This window comes from Heloderma suspectum, chromosome 7 (assembly GCF_057233095.1).
Source record: "Heloderma suspectum isolate Gila_16-S chromosome 7, 16-S_ref, whole genome shotgun sequence".
NCBI classification, from domain to species: Eukaryota; Metazoa; Chordata; class Lepidosauria; order Squamata; family Helodermatidae; genus Heloderma; species Heloderma suspectum.
This window is the reverse complement of record NC_139464.1, coordinates 53,627,112-53,649,563: the sequence shown is the minus strand read 5'-3', so window position 1 is coordinate 53,649,563 and position 22,452 is coordinate 53,627,112. Positions and strand designations below refer to the sequence as shown.

The 22,452-nt window shown below is 39.6% G+C and overlaps 1 protein-coding gene across 4 annotated transcripts in view; it reads right to left on the bottom strand.

Moving 5' to 3' along the window:
• NR2C1 (nuclear receptor subfamily 2 group C member 1) overlaps positions 1 to 22,452 on the bottom strand; it is a 56,536-nt gene that overhangs the window by 26,978 nt on the left and 7,106 nt on the right. Inside the window, exons 2-9 of one of the 4 annotated variants that reach the window (XM_084810234.1) lie at positions 20,838 to 20,894; positions 16,410 to 16,485; positions 14,741 to 14,848; positions 12,200 to 12,430; positions 7,281 to 7,362; positions 5,496 to 5,675; positions 3,763 to 3,910; positions 3,590 to 3,680 (exon numbers count right to left, since the gene is read on the bottom strand). In XM_084810234.1, coding sequence (XP_084666360.1) covers positions 3,590 to 3,680; positions 3,763 to 3,910; positions 5,496 to 5,675; positions 7,281 to 7,362; positions 12,200 to 12,430; positions 14,741 to 14,848; positions 16,410 to 16,463 — 894 coding nt within the window. In that variant the 5' untranslated portion in view covers positions 16,464 to 16,485; positions 20,838 to 20,894. Of the gene's footprint in view, positions 1 to 3,589; positions 3,681 to 3,762; positions 3,911 to 5,495; positions 5,676 to 7,280; positions 7,363 to 12,199; positions 12,431 to 14,740; positions 14,869 to 16,409; positions 16,515 to 20,837; positions 20,895 to 22,452 lie in introns of those variants that run through there. The other 3 variants (XM_084810236.1, XM_084810238.1, XM_084810237.1) reach the window with 3 other exon arrangements.

Here is a 22,452-nt window from a genome sequence, read left to right as displayed (position 1 = left end):
CTAGCACTATTTGAGTTTGCAGAATGATATGATTGGATACTGCTTCTGGCTTCTAACTCACTTATGGAAGACTAAATATAACTGACTTCACGAAGTATATAGAAAGGATTTCTCTTATCCAGCTGTTCCCTACTAAGTGAATTACATGTCTCAATCTCAACTGTTAATTTGAGACAGTTAATTTCTTAAGCTGATCTTATCACTTGATATTTTAACATAAGAAAATCTGAAGAAAATATATTTTGTGAAACCAAAACATTTAATTAAAACTAAAGCTAAAACTAAAACCAAAATACTGTAAGAATTCATGTTCTAAGATGATACTAGTGTCCCATATCACAAAAAAATCCTTTTTGTTAAGTAACTTGTTCCATAGCCCCAAACCTTTGGTCTCCTGCTTTGTGTCCACGATTGTAAAAACCGTTTCACCAAAGGTTCAAAATGTCTAAAAAAATCAAATAAGGTTTCAGTTTTGAATTGCTTTGTGTCAGCTGAAACATTGGTGTCTTAAATATTATTTTGTAAGGGTAATATTTTATAATAGTTTATATTGTTGGTATGATTTAATGTATAACAGTTACTGAAACTGTTATTTTCTTAAGATACGTAACTTAGTTTTTAAAGATAATTTTGTACTATATGTTTCAGCTGCTCTTGCTAAAGAGCATTGGCAGCTGTTAGCTGGGAGGGAGAAGGACGAGCCAAGGGATCACCATGGGTGGAGCCAAGGGGCAACATTATGCTAGAAAAACAAAGGCAGAGGAGCATAAAAGTTGGCAATGCATACAGCATAGAAGTTCCTTAAGAATTAACATGGTGCAGAAACAATGGCAGAGGAGCTTTTCAAGGAATAAAAGTTGGCCATCCACATAGCATAGCAGTTCTTGAAGGCATAACGGAAGTGAGAAACAATGGCACTGCAACTGTGAAAAGCATGAAATTTTGTCACTGAGGAGCAGGCTTTGTAAATACATGAAATTTGGCCATTGAGGCAGACACTTCTTAAAGACATCTGCAATGGCTGTGAAAAAGATCACCAAAAACAGAAAAGGTAAGCAAAATTCCAAGATCCATATTATTGTAATACCTTTATTGGAATGGGGAGGAAAAAAGATGGAGAAGTCACATTTTCTGCAAGTTCAGGCTAGTCTCAAGGTGGAATGTGGGAGGAGGAGTCTGCAGGCATTCAAATTAGGCTCAGCAGGTCAAGTAATGGCCATGGTTATATGATTGACTTGGAACTGCCCCTAGGTGCACTGGGAAGAAAGAAGGGGAAATGTTGTATCCTCCATATTCTCAGAAGTGTTTCCCATCCTGGTTGAAACACACAGGCTCCTTTTACTGGTAGATCACAGAAATAAATTAGTTTTTACATTAACAACTCAAGCAGGAGATAATTTTAGAAGTTGTTCTAAATAATAAAAGAAAACTGAAGCCAACTTTGGTAGCTTTATCAAGTAGTTGGAGGAGATGGAACTCCTCCTCCCATGCTGCACCTCGGGACTAACCTGAACTTGCAGACAATGTGACTTCATCATCTAGTTGATATTTTTCCTCTACATTCCCCTCCCCGCAACCAACCCTGACCCTGCCTTTTAACATCTTGCCTGAGGAAGAGATCTGGAGATCTCAAAACCTTATACATATTTTCCAAACTTTTGGTTGGCCTAAAGAAGGCATAATTACAGCAATATAGATGACTGAATTTTGAAAAAGATAAAATGTCCCCACAACACCAGAAATTGATTTTTACATATGTATGAGAACCTGCAGCACCAGAAACTGATTTATAAAAATATACAAGGACCCCCTACCTCATAAATCGATTGTTTAAAATATACAAGGAACACCCACCCCATAAACTGATTTTTAAAACTATACAAGGACCCCCACATCATAAACTCATTTTTAAAAATATACAAGGATGGCACCTCACCCCATGAACTGTTTTTTTTTAAATATACAGGGACCCCATCCCACCCATGAATTGAAAACCCACAACACAAAACCCGTTTTCAGGAATTATCTTTAAGGCACCAACATAAACAGAAGACTTCATCCCATTCCCCCCCGACACACACAAATAAAATCAGGAAAAACAACACATTTACATACAGTTCACTGGCCTCTGGATTGTCCTCTCAGCAAATGAAGGTGGCACTAACACAGGAAATGCATTCAAACATACATATACACACAAACTCTCTCTCTCCCTCTCTCTTTAAAGCAATCAAATTAAATTTATTTTAAAGAAAAGTTTTGACCACTATTGCTCATCCGGGACTCCTCAGACACTGCAGCAGCTAGTCAGCCTACTCATAAGGTCTCCTCTGATAAGCTCTGGCAGGCTTAAACTAGCCACTGAGCCATTGCCAGCAAAATGTTTAAGGTTAGGCAGCTGCCACGCACTGCCACAAGGCAACCATCCCAGTGCCCTGCCACCCCATCCCTTGGGAAGGATGGGGGGAATCCTCTTTGAGTGGCTGCTGGATTCCTTCCCTTTAAAAAAAATAGCTGATTGGTGGAGAAGCGTGCCCTCCAGGAAGACTTTCCCCACACAGGGGAAAGGCTCTGAGCATGTCTTTCTAGCCCCTCCTGAGTCTTGCAGTGTCAGCAACAGTAGCAGCAGCCACAGCAGCTGCAGCCGTCACAACACCCAGCATTCGATTTTGCTGCTATTTGATTGGGGTGGCGGCGGCAGCAGGGGGGCTCCAAACACCCTGCCCTGGCTATGAGTAGCACCTGATAAAGAGAAGAAACTTGAAACACATTGGGAATTGTAACATTGGTGCAGCTGCCTTTTGTTTTATGTTGGCATTAGCCAGGGCTTGCCAGGGCTTACACTCAAGGGAAAATAATGTCTAGCTGTGCTCTTCTCCTGAGTGCTAGACACTCTCACTCCAGTGACAGCTTCGGGGGCGGGGGGGGCAGCAAAGATCGCATAGAGCATAAAATGGGGTATTTTGATTAAATACCCCATCCGAACTTACTATGATCTCTGTTGAGTAGGGCTGAAAGACCCTGTCCTTGGAATGTCACTGGCAAGCTGTCTTGCATCTGTACATGCATAAAATGGCTGGTGTCATTCCAAGGCAGACATTTCAAGGGTGAACACCACCATTTGCTGAAGTTCGGGGTGTGTAGAATCAGGAAAGTTTCAATCAAAGCCTCCATTATGATTTTAGAAACTCACTATTGCCTCACAAGCTGTCAGGGGGGCTTGTCTTGGGCTCAGGATAAGACAACAGCTTGAAGCAGTTCCTGGAGTTTCATTAACTAGCAATCCCCTTACTTGAAAAAGAATGGGAAGAAGGAACAGAGACCCAAGGAGAAATGCGGAAAGGAAAAGAGAGATTTTCTTCCTGCTTCTGCTCCCTTCTATAAAGACCTGATAACATTTTTCCTGCACAACTTCAATTTAAAAAAACAAACAAATGTGGAATAGAACAGCAGAAGCTTTATAAAAATAAGACATTTAGTAAGACTCCTTAAACACTTCAAACAAATTTTAATGGTACAAATACCAAAACAACTGAAACATGCATTGACTATAACATCTACTTAATAAATGAGTTACTTCATCATATACCTTATCTGCAGTCATCAAAACTGCAGGCTCATTCTTTATACCAGACTGATGAATGTTCACAAACATTCCAGACTCCAACATTCCTGTTGATCTGAAATAAAAGGGCACAAATGTTTGCTTATGGCCATAAGGAATGCCACAGAGCTATCTAACCCAGAGTAGTATTTGCATACCTTGCTGTTTCACTGTCTGTTACAAAAGTTGGAGTTGCTGTAAGTGGACTTCGCAAATCTTTTCGGATATAAATCTTTTCTGTAGAAGCTGCACAATTTGAAGACTTCTCTCGTGATACTTCAACAGGTTTTCTTTCACACTGAACAGCTACAAAAGAGTGTGAAGCTATCAGTACCAATCCAACATTCACACACAATTAGCTGTTACGAACTAATTTCTGGATTTTAGTTACTACCATTAACTTTATTGTTTAAATAGTTTTCTGATATCAAACCTAACCAATTTGTTTTCTGGCAATTGCAAACAATACTGGTGATCTTTTAAACATGGTTAAGAGACTGGGACACAGGACAGTACACTCCTGTTCCCGCTTTTCTTTTTCTTCTGTGCATGAACACCTCATTGAACTAGTCTTAACCATATCTAGCACCAACTACAGTTAACGTTGGTTTGATTTTGCACCAAACTATGGATAAGGCCAGCTGGAGAAATTCATGCATGAGAGAAGGGCTAGGGGAAGGGAGGTCTTAATCCTATAGGTTATTTCCAGTCGCTCTCCATGGCTAAGAGATTGGTAACCCCAAGTCTTTATTTGACAATACTTACTCAAAACATTAATGTGTTAAACTAGTTAATACAAATGTCATCAATTTGCACTTGACAACAGGATTATTTACTTATTTAATTTGTATACTGCCCAACAGCCAAAGCTCTCTTCATATATTTCCATAGCAATTTGTTTAGAATCTGACAGCAATTTTCAAATTTTCTACTTTCAGGGAATCCTTTTCATAGTTTGTCTGCCAAGGGGCCCTTGTATCTTGCAGATGCTTGTGGAGCATTTGAGGGTGCATACTTAGTATCTATGTCCATGTATGTCCTTATGACATACATGTATACTCAGTTTTTATGTAGAGATAGTGATCCCCAAAGGGTAGCCAGCACCTGTAAGACTTATGGGGTGCTGGCTAGGCCCTTTGGACCTCACTATCCACCCACAAAAACTGAACACTCTCTCTAGAACACATTGAATGCTCCCCTCTGGTTGCATGTTGCAGGATAATAGCAGTGGATGGCAGACAAATTGTCTTTCAGGTCAATTGTTCACCATTACTGATCTTCTAACTGAAGACCTGTGGTAAGCTTCCAAGAAATCCCAGGGTTCCCTGGCATATAGTTTAAATGCCACTACTTTCAGAAACAGTTACTTCTGGTTTTGTCTACTTATTGTAGTACCTAAAATCAGAAAGAGCTCCCTTCTCAACCTTATCATAACTGTACCATATGTAAGCAACCGGAATATAAAGGAAGATATTTTCCACTACTGTTCAACATGTAGAGAGCACCATTTTGGGGTGGTGGGGAAGAAAGAGTGGAGAGGCTTTGTGAAATCTAGAGTCTGAATATTTTTCAAATGTAATGCAATACTTTTTTGACTGGTAGTTAGTTATGTATGCAAAAATGTTAGAGAGGAGCTGGGCTGCTCCAATAGACACTTGCTTCCTTGAAGACACTTCCTTGTATACAGGAGTCTCACACATAGGACATCAGAGCAAAGTGGTCACTCTAGAAGTAATTTAGGTCTTCACAGCATCAATGTTATCTTGCTACTAAACCAGTAACTAATTTAGATGCAAAAGGCGAGGACTGTAAAAGAGCAACATAGCACCAGTTGAATCTTCCAATGATTGTTCCCTTTCCACAATAAATTTTGGTTAAAGCTCAGACTTACAGTCTTGTTTCATTCCGAATGCAATACATCTCTGCAGCCTACAGTACTGACATCGGTTTCTATGATGCTTGTTAATCACACAGTCTCTTGCTCCTCGGCATGAATATACTAAATTCTTTCGTATACTTCTTTTAAAGAATCCTTTGCAACCTTCACATGTCACTGCTCCATAATGGCGTCCTGGTTGCATAACAAAATTTATTAATTAAGATATATTACTGTTAGGTTTTATTAAATGATACAAAAGTAATACTTCTGAGAAGTATTACTGAAATTGCTCTAAGCATTTAAGGACCAACCTGTTTTGATGCTTAAATTGAAATCAGTGCTATTATTTAGTGAATTATATAAGCATATGCAACATCATATTAGGAAATAGTATTTCCACCAGAAATGTGCCAAATGTGTCAAGATAATGTTCCAAAAAATAATGGGCTGAAAACAAAGTAGATCTACTTGGCCAACAGGCTAAATACAAAACATGACATTCTAATAGCATTGCAGGAATTCCGCCCTAGAACTGCAAGCAGATATGCTAGCCTAGCACAAATGTTCAGCATTAGGCCTCCATCAGGCAACATTCAAATCTGATGATACCTATTTTGTAAAATGACCAGCCAGTAGAAAGATAACATTCCTGTTCCAAAAAGCTTAGGGACATAAAGCAAACTGTATCCAAGAAAATGTTATTACATTAAATGGCACCCTGAATTCAGTTTCTCTATCTCCTTAATATTCACCCAATCTAGCAGCAGCAAACCATAAAGGAAACCAACCCACCAAGCCTTTGCTCAGTTAACTTTCCTTTCAATACATCTATGGAAGCAGTGCCAAGGAGAGAAGTTAAAAGAACAGCTCATAGTAGAAATATGTAATTAATTTTATTTAGCTTGCTATTTAACAGCAGCCTTTTGATCTAGTAAAGCTAAAGGACCTGCCCCCACTCTGGCATGTTTGATCTGTGGTTGGGACCCTCCAATCATCCACACATTAGTCTTTATGTAGATGTGACAAGTGTATAGAATCCAGCAATGCAGGCCTGAACTACTGGAACTATAGAAGCGGAATCTACAGAGCCTATGGTTTAGGATTACACACTTTGGGCTTCATGCATATAAGGCCTATGCCACTGTATACCCCCAAGTGTGAACAATCGGAAGGGCATGGCCAAGCAAGTCAGCACAATTCCACCCCTCACACCCCACCCTGGTATGTTCAATCAATTATCTGGATAGGGTTTCCATATCAACTTTACAGGAACAATGACTAAAATTACTATGCTAGAGAGAAGAGTTTTACTATTAATTACTTACAAGTTCGAGAAGAAGCAGAACTATACTGCAAGGCTTTCAAACAGTTTGATATTTCATTCCTGGTACATTATAAATGGGTTTTACAATCTGAAGGCTTCCTTTCACATATTAATGTTCATACTGCTACTGCAGCATTTTACCTAAAGAAGGACTTTGTTCTGAACACCATTTCCTGACCATCCTAGCAGCCATCAAAAGACCGGGTAGGGGTGGGGAGTGAACTCAGGCACTTTCTAATGGTCTCTTTTATATAGCAATAAGTATTACCATGCTGGTGTAAATTTAATTAGATGCACTGAACAAATGGTATTTTATTAAAATGCACAAAGGAATTTTGTTTGTAGACAACAGAACTATGCTTACTGTCCTAAAATAAACGTTTCTTTATTTGAAATGCATGGTGAGGATAGTTTTAAGTAGAAGTGAAAAAACTCCAATTAATGTTACGAAGTAGGACTACATAGCAATTTACCTGACGCCTTGTCTCCACAAACAACACAGAGGTCGAATACTTTATTTAGGGTCTGCTCTGCGGAAGAATTGTCTGTTAAAATCTGAAAAATAATAATAAATAATTTAATTCATCTCTTGCTTTCACTAACCCCATTATTTTATTATTTATTTATTATTAAATTTATTAATTGCCCATCTGGCTGGTCACACTCGGGGCGATGTATAGCATACAATAAAACAGTTTAAAACAATAAAATTCTACAGTAAAAACATTTTCTAAAATACCCTAGCCCACCCCAAATGCCTGCCTGAACAACCACGTTTTTAATGCACGACGGAAGCTCATTAAAGAGGGGGCATGGTGAAGTTCCCTAGAGAGGGAGTTCCACAGAGTGGGGGCCACCACAGAAAAGGCCCTCTCCCTCGTCCCCACCAGTCTAGCTGTCCTGGCTGATGGGACAGAGAGAAGGCCATCCGAGGCTGATCTTGTTAAGTGGCCTGTCTGGTGTTGCTGGAGGCGCTCCTTAAGATAGGCTGGGCCGGAACCATATAGGGTTTTAAAGGTCAAACCCAACACCTTGAATTTGGCCCGGAAAACAACTGGTATTATTTCAATTCGTATGTATAAATTAAGGTCCTGATCCTGTTTAATGCATATGCCTTTGTGAAGAGTATTTCACAGAGGCATAGCTGAAGTCCAGATAATACATTTGGTAATAAAAGTCAGAAGATGTTAAACTAATCCAGCAAAGTAAAAGAGAAGTGAGAACAGCACTTATAATTTGAGTTTATAAAAACCAGTATTACTCCTGACTTCCTATGTTGATTTTCAACCATTTTCATTGCATTGTGCTGAAAGTTAAGACTCTAGGTAGGTTTGCACGTCACACTAAGCCATCCTGTGAATATGCCATGGTAGGTTGCTTATTCACAGAACAACCCACTGTATGCTCAACAGACCATAGGTCTTGCCATCGCTTGTACTTCCCCTCCTTCCTCCTCAATCCTCCAGCCAGTTCCAGCACATATCCCAGGCACCACTGCGACAGAACCCATCTTGTCCCTTCATTCCGGCCCCCTCCCTGCTCCATTCACTACCCCTTTTTGTTCCCTGGCTTTCAAAAAATAAATAAATCAGTGCCTCAAAAACGTGCAAATGGGGTCATAATTTTTTGGGGGGTCAGTCTTTTGCAAGTGTACATTTATGGCTGTCCGATATGGGTAGTCTTGCCTGCCCACTTCCCTGTATGTATCAGCTGTCAAAGGGAATACTGAAGTAGAGCAGGTAACATTCAAGGAAACTGAAAAGATGAGGCTGCATATATGCTAATTTGCACACAGTTGCGATGGACTGGGGGAGAAATAATAGTAAGACAAAGGTGGGAGCCAGTAGCGCAATTCAGAAGCACTGAAAATGGGAGGGAAAGGCGAATAGGGCAAGCTGTGAGACCTTGCCGCAGTCTGGGGGAAGCTGTAGCCTGTGAAGCCAATTTTTAATCAGTCGGGAAGCTGTAGAATCAGGCCCAGCCATGGGAAACCATTCGCCTGAGAATTCAATTCTACCAGGCCTCCCATTGGCTTACGAGCCTGGAAGGGCTGAGACACAGGAAACAGATACGGCCTATCTTCCACAGCTGGGAAAAACCCACTTGACTTTGATGGGGGTTCCTGCTTCTCAAACAGGGACGTCTTCCATGGGAATAGGGTATCAGGAGGAGGTCTGTGCAGGAGAGGGTGTTTTGAGTGTATCTCCTTTGGTGAGTTGTCACCAAAGAGGATGCAGCAACTGCCTGAGAGCCAGGTTTCCCTTCCAGGATCAAATGCCAAATAGTGCTTTTTAGTGGTCACTCCTCTGTACTTAAACCAGTGCAACTGGAAGTATACTTTGCTGGAAACAACACTTTGGTAACCTGGAAAGCTTCCTGTTTTCACTGGAACTGTGAACTTATTTTGGGGTTTATTCTGTGTGCTCAACCCAGGGCTCATTGGGTCTTTTGTTTTGATGTTCATGAACTGATTCTTGTCAGGGAACTCCGTTGTAATATGTTAACTGTGGATCTTAATGGGAGTGTAAAGGCTTACAGCTAATTACTGGAATTACTGCAATAAAAGGCTTTACTGTGACTTGTGCCTCAGCTCCAGATGTCAGGTTCTGACACAAGTGCAGCAAAAGGAGCAGGTAATATCTCCCCTTTGGCGATGTGATCCTCTCGCTTTTAAGTGTTGAGCTGACACTTCTCAGTGTCCTCTACCTTTTCAGCACTTCCCCAACTCTCCAGCTACTCCAGAAAGGAGAGATATTAACTCCCCCTATTTTTGCTACTCCTATTTGGAGCAGTTACTGCTGTGGTTACTGAGCTTCAGTTGATGTGTGCATATCGCCCTGACAATTAAAAAAAAAACCCTGAGAAGACGGCTGAATGGGATGGAGTGAATGGGGCTACATTGGGGTGTGTAAGTGCTGCTGGTGTGGGCACCCCATTTCCTCCATCCCATTCAGCCAGTCTCTGAGGGTTTTCCCCCCTAAAACTGTCAGGAATCTTTGAGCAAATTTAAGGGCTGGGAAGTAAATGGAGGGGAAATTTGCATACCTGCATTAATGGCTTTATTACTGCAGGTGTGCAAAGTTCCCCTCCATTTACTGTCAGGGAGATTTGCACACATCCACTGAAGCTCAGTAACTGAGCAGTAACTGCTCTGAAAATGAGCAGAGAAAGGGAGCAGGGAGTTAATATCCCTCCTTTCTGGACTGGCCAGAGACTCAGGGAAGTGTTGAAAAGGTGGAAGACACTGAGAAGTGTCAGTTCAACACTTAAATGAAAGATCACATCTCCAAGGGGGAGATATTGCCCCTCCCTTTTAGTGCATGTGCTCTGTTCGCCTTTGACAGCTGAAACATACAAGGAAATTGACCAGGAAAGACTACACATGTTGGACAGCTGTAAGTGCACACTTGCACAAGACCGACTAATAATAATAATACGACCCTAGTTGTGCATTTTTGACGCACTGAAAAATAAAAATTAAAAAACCAAAGAATGAGTGATGGTCCTTCCAAAGTGCCATTTTGGCATTGGTGGAACGGAAGTCACTGGTGAGGGAGGCTGGAGGCAGCACTGGCAAGATGGTGGAGAAGGGTACGGGGGGTTTTGCAGCTCTTGCTGAGCAGCTCTGTAGCTGATCTCAGCAACCTACCATAAAATCACTCTCCCAGGTTCTGGTGACACAACTACCCACCATGTGCATGAACAACCCTACAAGCCGTTGGTTCTCAGCGTGGCTTGTTTGCAAAAAAATAAGCCACCCCATGGAGAACACCCCAGGTTCAGACAACATGACAACCCACCATACCTGTGTGCGCATGGTGGGTTGTCATGTTGTGCAAACCCAGTCTCTATGTCTTGATTTCAATTTACTACTTAGACAATCTAGCATGTCATAGCAATTTAGGATGAAAAATGACCAGCCTGTTTAACATTTGACTTTGCTAGCATAATATTACTCTCTTGTGCTTTTTCGATTTCATGTTTGTAAGAAAATAAGAACAAAGTTATATACTGGCCACATGGCTCATCAACAGGGGTGGGATCTCTAAAGCAACTGTACTGAACTACCAGCAAGGGCAATGGCAGAGAACACAGGGACTATTGTAGGTAATGTTTCTGCTACCAGAACTTCACATTTTCCCAAGAGTTAAAGCTGTAATATTTTGACACGGAGACAATGCAACGTTTCTCCCAGCTAACACATACTCTGCTCTTGCATATGGAGCATGCACTGAAAGGGAATCTCTGTGCTTATATCCCCAAACATCCCTGAGACTTTCAATGATTCAGCTCCACTATCATCAGCTGTCCAATGGTCTCCTGCCCCGGGAAACGACCGCCCATTTTCTCTTGCTGTCCTTTATGCTTGGTACTGCCTCCTGGAACACCTCCATGGAATCACCTCCTTTATTTTCTTTAAGTACCTCCTCGAAATTCAACTTTTCCAGGAAGCCTTTGGACCATTCTCCTAGTCCTTATACTTTATCATAATAAGCCAAATGTTCTGCCCCTGCTTTCCCATGTCTTCATTCCCCCCTTCCTCTGTTGTTTCTCTGTTCCTATTTTAGATTACAAGCACTTGGGGGAAGGACTTGTCATACTTGTTCTTTATAAAGCGTCATGTACATCAGTTGTGCTAAATAAATAAATAAATAAATAAATACAGCAACTAATGGATTGTGTCCATGACATCACCAGTGGTAAAACACAAACCCATGCCTGCCAATGCCGATGCTATTTGTTCTTTATTTTTGAGGTTTAACCTTCTTTGGAGGCTAAGCACTCCCTCACCATATCACTCAGGCACAGGATCACTCATGTCACTCCGTAAAAGGACAAAAAAGAGCCAGGCACCAACAAAGCCACCTGTCTCCACTGCATCAGTGCAGTATAATGGATAAAAATCTGAGACTAGGATTGGAGAAACTAAAGTTCAAATTCCTGCTCAATTATGAAACCCATTGGATGATCTTGGGCCTGTCATCATCGCTGACCAAAACTCAGACAGGCTACTGAGAAGCTAAAATGTGAGGAGGATAACTATTTATGACACTATGTGCTCCTTGGAGATAAACACGTAATAGATAAATTGGTCTTTTTACTAAGCAATACCCCAGCATTTTGTGAACCTTTAAAAAGTTCTTAAAACGTTTTTCTCTGAAGAATGAATGCTTTCCTCTTCTCCTCTTTCTTTCCAAGTACACAGGTCCTGCAATATTACAGTTTAAAAAGCAGCATGTATGCTACCCTCTTATCCATATCAATCCATAACGCAAACCAGGATATTACACTAATGGTGATGGATCAAAACTAATATGAGTAATGTGTTAAGAGGAAAGTCTGGGTTTTTAAAAGTCATCTGAATAGGTCCTAATAGTGTGAAACACCATACCTGAATGTGTTGAGCAGATATATCTGGGGATGTAAAAAACAGCTGGTTGACCCCTGCAGCATCTGGAGTTGTTAGAAAAACCTTTCCTGGAGTAGCATCTTGTCTTGCAAGGATCACTTTGCTTGGAGTAGAACCATCATGATTTGTTAAAATGATTTGCTTGCCTGCTGCAGTCTGATCAAGTGCTGTAACAATCTGAATCTTCTGCCCTGTCTGCTGATCTGTAACAATCTGGTAGCACATTTATCTCAAGTTGTTACAGCAGTTTAAAGCAGGTATAGTCTAACATAATTAAGCATGACTGAAGAAAATGGAACTATATTAACTGCTTTCAGAAGATGAAATACATACATTCCACAAATCAGCATCCAAGCCAAAACTCTAACATTGTGCTCACTCAAGATTTATTTATCTGATATCTAAAGTGTGGTGCTCATGAAAGATAAGGAGGCATTATGTTGAGCTAGAACTACCACTACTGCTGTTTCATGTGAGCACTTCAAAGAGAATAAGGGCAAAGAAGAAGCTGCATTAGATTGGATCCAAATCTAGTTATACTTAGAGCAGACCCATTAAAATCAATGGAACTTATGTTATGATTAACTTGTCCCATTGATTTCAAAAGGTCTACTCTTAGGTATATCTAAATCTGTATCCGAGTCATTGGTTCTAGGATGATGAGCATCTCTTTTCTTGGCAACAAGGCCAGGCCTCAAAAAGGCTGCGATTACAATAAACATTATATAACCTGATCTGACCCATAAACTATAGATTGCATTAGTATATACATTTTCTTAATAAATATTAAACATGCAGTTTAAGCGTTCAAGGTGCTGAACAACATACTTGGAGGGAGCAATCCTATAGCTGCTAGTCAGTGGCTATATGGCCATAGAATATCTTGTTTCCGGGAACCAACTTCAGAGCCTGCGCCGACCTCGGAAACTGACCTTGGAACTGACATTGCCCCCTTCTGCACTGCCTTGCAGGCAGCACAGAGAAACCCCATGCTCCACACTCACAAGAGGAGTGCGGAGCGACCGAAACGGGGTGTTCTAGGGGGCGTTCCAGGGTGAGTGGAAATGCCTGTATGGCACATCCTATGTGCTGTACGGCAGCCTCCTCCCCCACTCTGCCCTCCCGCGGCTAAACAACCACAAGCGGCTGTCTAGCTGAAAATGCAGGGCAGGAGGAGCATGGAGGGAATGATCCCCTCCGTGCTTCTCCTGCCCTGCATTGGATAGGTGGTTGCCTCCAAATTCAGAGGTGGCTGCCTATCTGCATAGGATTGTGCCCTAAATGAAATTATTAAACTCAACCTATCTTGTTACATTAGTCTTCTAAAGGTAAAGGAAAATCACATTTATGCTGAATCCAGATGCTTATGATACGGTTCTTGGGTTACGGGAGAACTATAGAATGGAATTAGTTTCATATACTCTCCATTGGTCAACAGTTTCAGAAGTCTTACCCTACAGATGTGAAGGCCTGGAAAAAAGTGAAAAAATTCAGAGGGAAACCAAGTGTTTTCTTGAGGACCTTTAAAAAAATTTCCAATAAAAACATTGGAAATTTGGGGAAATACTGAAAAAATAAATCCTATGAAATATTTTATTTTTTGGAATGTGAAACCTTTCTTAAGTCAAGGATTTATTCACTTAAAATGTGTGATATGAAGATTTTTATATAAGAATTGTTAGAGAAAGGTGATTCCTGTATACTGTACATATATACAACACCCAAGGCCAAGAAGCATTTCTGCTCCTAAGAGTGTGCTGCCACGTTCATGAGAGGGGCATACAAGAGCTTATTGCTTGTGAATTCCTGCTTTCCTTTTTCTGACAACCTTTGATTTAGTTTGGGGCAAGTATCCTACTTCTAATGCCCTTGGCCCTCCCTTGTGGTTGACCTTTTCACCTCGACTATGAAACAACCTTGGTAGCATATGGTGCAGCAGTTTCTCTCTCTCTCATATTGGGTGTATTAATAATTTTCCTTGTACAAAACATTTATGTTTTTGAGGCTGCATCCTATGTCTGCTTATTTGGGATTAAGGTCTATTAAAGAGTATGGGTCTTATTTCTGAGTAAATTTTAATATATATATAAATTTTATATATTTTATTTTAATATAATTAAAATTATATATATATATATATATATATATATATAAAATATCTATCTATCTATCTATCTATCTATCTATCTATCTATCTATCTCGCTAGACTCCCTTGCAGGGCAAAAGCACTCCCAGGATGGCTATATAAAAAACAGGACATGAATGCTCTGTCAATGTAATAAAAATGCCAAATAGTACAATTATATATGTTCAGTTATACATTATTCATTTTATAATGTTAAAGCAGTAAAATAAGTTTAGGATTGATAAGTAAGTAAGTATTGCATTTATTCCAATCCCTCTCGCGCCCCCCCTAATTTAGGGGTTTCCCTAGGAGGCTTCAATATATCTGAAAATTGTACATCTGATGTTCAGGAAATACTTTTCAACTAGTTAAACAATGTATTTTAGACCCAACGTACTTGTATCCGCTGTGGTAAGGAGAGGCTTGTATCAGCAGGGACAATCTGAATTCTTTGTGCTGTCCCATCCATTAGTGTTTGTGTGACAGATCCTTGGGAATGTGCTATCTAGAATAAAAACAGACACACTAACCCACTAAATGAACAAATTTGACCAATTTCTGCTATGTCTTCCAAAGTGCCCTTGCTCTGAAGCAGCGCTGGACAAACTAGTTCACAAAAAAAATGTTGAGGGTAAATATTGTTTATACTTAACAGAAGACATTTCTACTTACAAGAAGTATTATCTGAAGGTTACCTTATATCTTTGTTCTACATATTTATATTCTCTGCAACCCTAGAAAAGAATCAGTGATTGACTGCTGTGCTTAAACACTGACTGTATGAGACTGACTGAAATGTAACGTTTTCTAGTTGCTCAGCCCTTCTCACAAGAGATTAATTTGGATACCCATGAAATACAAAACAACTAGTTTACTCACAAGCAATTTGAAATGTAACTATTGTAGAGAATAAAGCTAGGTGGAGCTGAACATTTTGGACTGGATCCAATGATGACATTCCACTGATGGAACTGCTTGTCAGCAGAACTGGGAGGGGGGCAATTCCCCATCCCTCCCCAGGCAGCCCCCTGTGTGTCCTCAAAATATGCTCTGAATTTTGGGAAACCCTCCGGAGCAGATTTTCAAGCAGCACGGAGGGCTGCAGGGGGCAAGAGAGAGGGAGAAAGTCCCATTGTGCTAGTAGACTTCTGCTATCGTGATGTTGGATTTAACCATGGGCAGTATCCAATACAACAATAGCACTAATGTACATTACATTGCATTAGTATAATGGATCTCTGGTGCAATGCCAATAGCATTAGCTGGTGTAATGGGTTTTCAAGGGAACCCCTTTGTGCCAGTTAACACAAGTGGAGTTGCGCTAGAGGTCCTTTATGCTAGTGCAACATAATTTACGTTAGAGCTAGTGTCCAACAGGATGCTGGCCTCTGTTTTCATGTGTATCCAGATACAGTGCTCACTGGTAGAAACAATCCATGGCAATAAGTAACTGTCACCCTGCCCTGCCCAAAAAGAGAAGAGCCATTATTTCTCCATACCATACAACTTAATTATCAAACAAAATCACCATTAGCTAGAGTTTTCTGGATGCTAAGAATCTAACTTACTTATTTTAAAGTTTAATATTTGGAAGAAAATAACCTAAAACAATATTACTGCTCCTACTCCCAAATATTAAAAACATGCAACTTCTTATTGGGTTATATCAAACTCAATTCCAAATTTAAAATATAAATTAAGTTCTTCGTATCCTTAGAGCTGTAAATTTACATTCATAGGAACATAGGAAGCTGCCTTATACTGAGTCGAACCATGGGTCTATCAAGCCCAGTATTGTCGACACTAACTGGCAGCGGCTCTCCAGGGTTTCAGGCAGGAATATTTCCAGACTTACCAGGAGATGCCAGGGATTGTATCTGGGACCTTTTCCATACAAAGTATATGCCCCACCACTGAGACACAGGACCACCCCTCCCCTTCAAGATGTCAAGAATAGAAAACTCCAAAGTGGGCAACAAATTGCTAGAGAGATTTTTATATAACTCATATATATGATATGAGTTATTGTACAATTTGTCAAAACTTGTATATATATATTTAAGTACCTCCCCCATTTGTTGTTCAATGATTTGATGGGCCAATTCCTCAATAGTTGCCATGATCTTGAATCACCAATGTTTCCTGTTGACAAAAGATTTTCAAATGTCATACTGTAAGAGAGAAAACCAGAGCAAAAGTAAACAACGGTAGTCAAGATTTTTTTGATGGTGCAGCAGTACCACCCTGAAAATGAAAATGTTGTTGAAATGTTGTTTGTTATATCTCAAAACTGTGTGTTTATCCTATTTACAAGTCAGTCCACATTATTGTCAAGCTACCATGATGTGCCTATAGCTACTTGCATGTGTGATACCTCAGGCTGCAATCATATACCATGTTACCCGAGATTAAGTCCCATTGAATTCAATGGGGATTACTGGTGAATACACACATATAGGATAGCACCTTCAGAATTTTAGGGAAGATAGAAACATTTTCATTCAAGAAAATGCTTTCTACATTCTGGAAAGTATAGAATGTATTCTAGAAAGAATTTATATACTGCAGTCTAGAAAAGCCAGGAATTTAAACATGGCCAACCACATCAAGGTCAAAACTAACAGATGACTTGAGTGTCATGGGCGGAAATAATAAATATGATGTCCTGCATTTTGAATCCTACTTATATCACATTTTTAGAGCATTCATAACTTGTAGAGCCTTAGGGCTTGATGATATCTTTTCTTTGGCACAGAAAAGGCTTCCTCTGGCAAAACATCTCCTGCTCTTTATCTAAAATATTTCCTACACACAACCTACCTTCACAAATGAGACAGTGTCATTGCCACAGCTAAAGAACAACCAACTGAATGTCATAGCCTCACTAAAAAAACAGTCTCCCGTGCAGTCTTGTAGATGCCCCTACTTGCTTTCAACAGAGTCTAATGTAGGAATCAACAACTGGCAGGCCCTGCAACAAATATGTTCCAAGGGAGCTATTATTTGGCTCACCTAGAGATGAGATGAGAATTATGTGGAGGGAGCAGGAGTTGATGTCACGTGACTCAGCTATCCAGTAAAAGAAATTGCTTTCTAGGGGCCTAATCCATATTACAGATTATGGTGCAAACATTTCCTGCCTGCTCATCCCCTAAATGAGTTATACCAACATGACAGGTATGGACAAGCCATATTTGGCTCTGATTTGCCCTATGACTGCAAAAAGATAGACCTATCACTTCTATTAAACTTGTCAGATTTAAATGAGCTTGATTGCAAAAAAGGTAATTTTCTAAGGATTTTTTTGAGGAATGTTAAAAGTAATGCACAATTACTTGTCAATTATAAGTGAAACATTTTCATAAATTTCGCTGTGGATAACCTTATTCTGCAACCAACACACTTTTTACAGACCCCAAATCAACCAGGATAATCTTCTGGGATAAGGGCTCTAACTGCAACTATTTCTATAAGGAAGTTTCAAGATAACAATCATAGTGTAATTCATATTTAATAGCTATTTCAGCTGCTGTAATCTTCTACTGCTCTCTAAAAAGTGTAATTCATGTTTAAAAAGTTAGAGCACTGGCAAATTCTGATAGACATATTTATTATTTATGCTGTAGTTAACTTTGGTATTTCATGCACTCAAATATACATACTCAAAATGTGTATTTTACATTTTGCTTATAAGTGAAAGTTTGCCATTTTGTTCGAATCCATCAGTCACAAAATGGATTCTCTGCCATTGCAAAACCTGTTACACCAAGCTATCCAGTCTAGTTTTATACAAGATCTTATACATCAAATAAATAAGTATTTGTTATTCTTTTGGATTCTTAATTTTCTCTGTGATGTGTTTACTTTGAGGTTTTAACTGACTGAATAAATTTTATATATACATTTCTGTTAAACACAGAAATTGGAAACCCCTATGTTTGAGGTTGTGATGGCATATTGATAACAAAAATTAACTTTTATTTTAAGAGTTGTGCACAAAACTGTAAATATTATTTATTCCTGTCATGAAAGACACACAAAGCATCTTAAACAATTATTAATATTATTAATTATAAATATTGGGATTTATATGCCATAGTTACTATATGCCTTTTGATGTCATACATGTTATTTTCTTTTAGAATATAAACTACCTTGAAAAATACTCAAAGTAAAAAATATATATTTGAAGAGCTTGAATAATTAAAAAAATAAATTTTAATTAAAATATTTATCCTGTATTCACATAAGGTGTCAGATCCTCAATTTATTCTCCATTCCGTTATTCCCCCCACCCTTTATAAAGGACTGAGGAACCTAGGATGTTACCCTATATTGAGTCAGACCATTGGTTCATCTAGCTCACTGTTGACTGGGAACAGTTCTCTAGGGTAGGAGTAAGGAACATTTTCAGGCTGAAGGCTGGAGTCATTTCTACATAATCCTCTGCGGGCCACATCCCAGAGCTGGCCATGGCCAAAACACTAGTTAGCTAGGCCAAAACACGGTGGCCAAAGAAACGTTCTCTTTCTCCTCTTCTCCACCGTGTTTCTTCTCTAGGCACTGAGAAAGAGTCTGCCCCTTTCGCAGTGTACAGAGAGGAATCCCAGTGATCTAGCGATGCAGCAGGAGGTCAGTCTCTTCCTGCATCACCAGATCTCTGTGGAAAAGATAACGGGTGTGAAAAGAGGGGGCCTGGCATGGCAGGGAGAGGTGATGGATGGGAAGGCCTGGTGGGACAGAGGTTCCCCTCCACTGTTCTACTGTTTCAAACAGGAGTCTTTTCCTACTCCAATAACTGGAAAATAAGACTTTCTATATACAAAGCATATGCTCTATTACTGAGCTATGATCCATCACTGGATTTAGAAGCAGATGATCCTCTTAACACAAAATTACTGATTCCTTGCAAGTTTAGGTGTTGAAGTTCTACTGTTTCCAGCATGAGAGGATTTGATTACCTTGTAAATGCTATTGGCATTTCTTCCCTTGCTTCTGTGCTTTCTTCCAGTAATGAGGTGACTACAAATAGCTGTTACACTGACAAAATTATGGCCAATAGGATAAAAGGAAATAGCATCTCTCTCACTTGCCTTCAGAATTTAGGACAGATACAAAGGACTGGAGCAGCCCTGTCCCTCTAAGCCCCTGCCTTGCCTTTAATACTTCTCTCTCATGTCTGGGAACACACATCTTCATGAAGACCAACCTTAGGGCACAAAAGTGAAAATACATCCAAGACAGTATCTACATTACATTGAAGTAAATGGCAAAACTATCAGATTTTAAACTATCTGACCAGGACATATGCTGTTTATACCCACAGCGCCATTCCAATCCTAGCCACATTTAGCTGGAATTAAATCCTACTTTATCCCAACTAAATTTATTTCTACAGAAGTATTTTTAGAGTTGTGGCCTCAGCATTTTTCTAAAATTGTGAGGTCCTATTATCCTCTGAACAGACCTAAAAGTACAGTAGGCATACAACCTTTAAAACAACCTTCAACACTCCATCATTCTCACAGGGGTATAATTTCTTTTAAAATCTACATCTAAACGCTATAGTGCTTCTATAGTTAGTAATTGAGGGGCAAGTGGGAATGTGGACTTTCTGAAGGTTACAATCCTACAAAAATACTCAGCACGTGGATGGAGCCAAGAGATGAGGTCTACAAATTTTGGTGTGGCCTACTAGCAAATCATTGTTTTTGATTGGCATTGGGTGCTCATGTCTGCTAGCACATGCAGAGAACTCAGGGGAGGGATGGAGCTGGTCGCTTCCTATGACTTCAGAAAAGGGAAGGGCTTCTCTTTCTCTCCATGGAACAGGCAGTGGGGAAGTGGGAAGCAGCAAAATAGAAGGGCTGTAGCTTAGTGGTAGAGCACCTGCTTTGCATTCAAAAATTTCCAGAGACAGTCCCTGGTATCTTTAGGTAGTAGACAGTTTCCTGTCTGAAACTCTAGAGAGCAACTGCCAGTCAGTGTACCAAGCTAGATGGACCAATGGCCTGAGTTCCTAGGCACTCATGCTACCTTTTTCTCTCTCCAAACTTGGTGCAAGCAAATGAAAGATCTCCCTGCCCACCAAATCTGCACATGCCAGAATTCAGAGGGGAGTAGTTCCTCAATCTGGAACTGTGGAATACCTCTTCCTCTTCTCTTTAACATGCAGAGAACTCGCAAGAGAGGAACTTTGCTGGATATGCAGGAAAGGAAAGTGTAACTGGGTTTGTCGATTCCTGGCTAGGTGGCTATTATATAGTGAAATCACATGAAATGTATAGTGAGGTAGATCCCATGCTTGAACTGGAGTTCCAGATATTCATTGCATGAAATGTCAAAATTGCAAATCAATTTTAGGGGAAGTTGAAGGCACCAGTTATTAAAGGACAAAGCCAGTATGAAGTAAATTAAGGGAGGAATTTCTTCAGACGTAAAAAAAAAAAATCCTAATGCACTTAAGGATATCTGTAGGTTAGTATTCTGCTTACCCCAGGTACCAATGTTATATTCCAAGTCCTGTATACATAATCACTTTCTGGAGACTCCTGTGGTTAAATAAAGAAAGTTCATTTTAGCTGCAAATATTTTATTGTAAAGGTTTATAGGATGAAAATGGAATTTTCTGCCTCCCAAAGAATTAACAGAATATCAATGATACAGATTTATACAACATTTAAATATATGTGATGATTTTGTCAGTGACTACTTTAAAATTCAATATTCATTATTAATCCATAAATATATAAATCAACTTATCAAATATGAGGCAATTATCTGCAGAAAATGAAGAGCTTTTATCTGTACAAGTGAGGGCTTTCTTAATACATTAACAGTACAATCCGATACATGTCTATTCAGACATAAGCCCCACTGAGTTGGATGGGAATTTCTCCCAAGTAAGCAAGCATAGGTTTGCAGCGCCGCCCCTACCCCCACATTGTAAGAACATATGCACTTTTACAATAAGTTCACTCTGGTGAAAACTAGACTTTATTTAGCAGAGAGCAGCTGTTGCCTGGATTCTTCAGTGTATCTATACCCAGCCATTCCCTTCCAGCATTTGGGGAAAGCTGAGTGTTAGAAGTTATATGATTACCATTCCTATTTAATGGCCATTAACCACCCTATGTGTTTTTTTTTAACTCTTTCAAAAATTATCTGGTCCTAATCCAGCAATTGTATTAGGCTCATGGAAAGAGGCTTGAACACATAAAACTGTCTGATACATGCAAACCTGCTGTGTGTAAGGCAGGTGGAGGGAGACAGCATTAAAATATTATGCAAATCAGGGATAAAAATATAAGGGAAGCATGAAATCTTAATGTGTTAGCGTTGTGCCAAATGTGTACCAAGTTCAGATATCGTATCAAACTGAGTGTTGTTTTTTTGAGTGCTCACAGACTCACTCCAAAATATACAGCACCAAGGCATTCCAGTTGTACCAGAAATTCAGTTTTCACCTGCCAAATGGAGAATAGAGTGGAGAATGAAAGTACATTCCATGATTATGCTCATTCTGGAGTTCCTATTTATGAGGCAGGGAACATTTCAGGGTATGTCTAGTACTCATAACTAGTAATGTTTATCTGGGATTGAAAAACTGAGGCATGACCAATATTATTAAACCATTCTACTACACTCTGAATAGTGTATCAATAATTTCCCATTTCTTTAACATTGAAGATATTTACAGCATCTTACTGGCAACCTGGCATGACACACACTTAACTTTCAAGATGAAGCAGAAAACAGGCATTCAAGCCATTGAGAAAAGTATTCTTAGCCATGTTTGTGTGATAGGGGAGGGGGATGTTCCAGTGCTTAATTTTTCTGTGGGAATTTCCATTTCATAAGTTCATTAGTAACAATGAATGGATGCCAATTGCAAATACAATGTTAGGCAAGCTTGACAGTTTCAAAGTTGTAAGTAATGTTTTCATGTGATTATCCCTAGCAATTATGTGAGAGAACACATATAGTCACTGAAGTACATATATGTCTGTGTGAAATGGAACTAATAAGTATTAACAGCAAAACTGAAGGTGCCCCAAAAACTTCAGTGGGAGAGAATTGAACTCTGTTGAAATAGATGACTGATTGTCA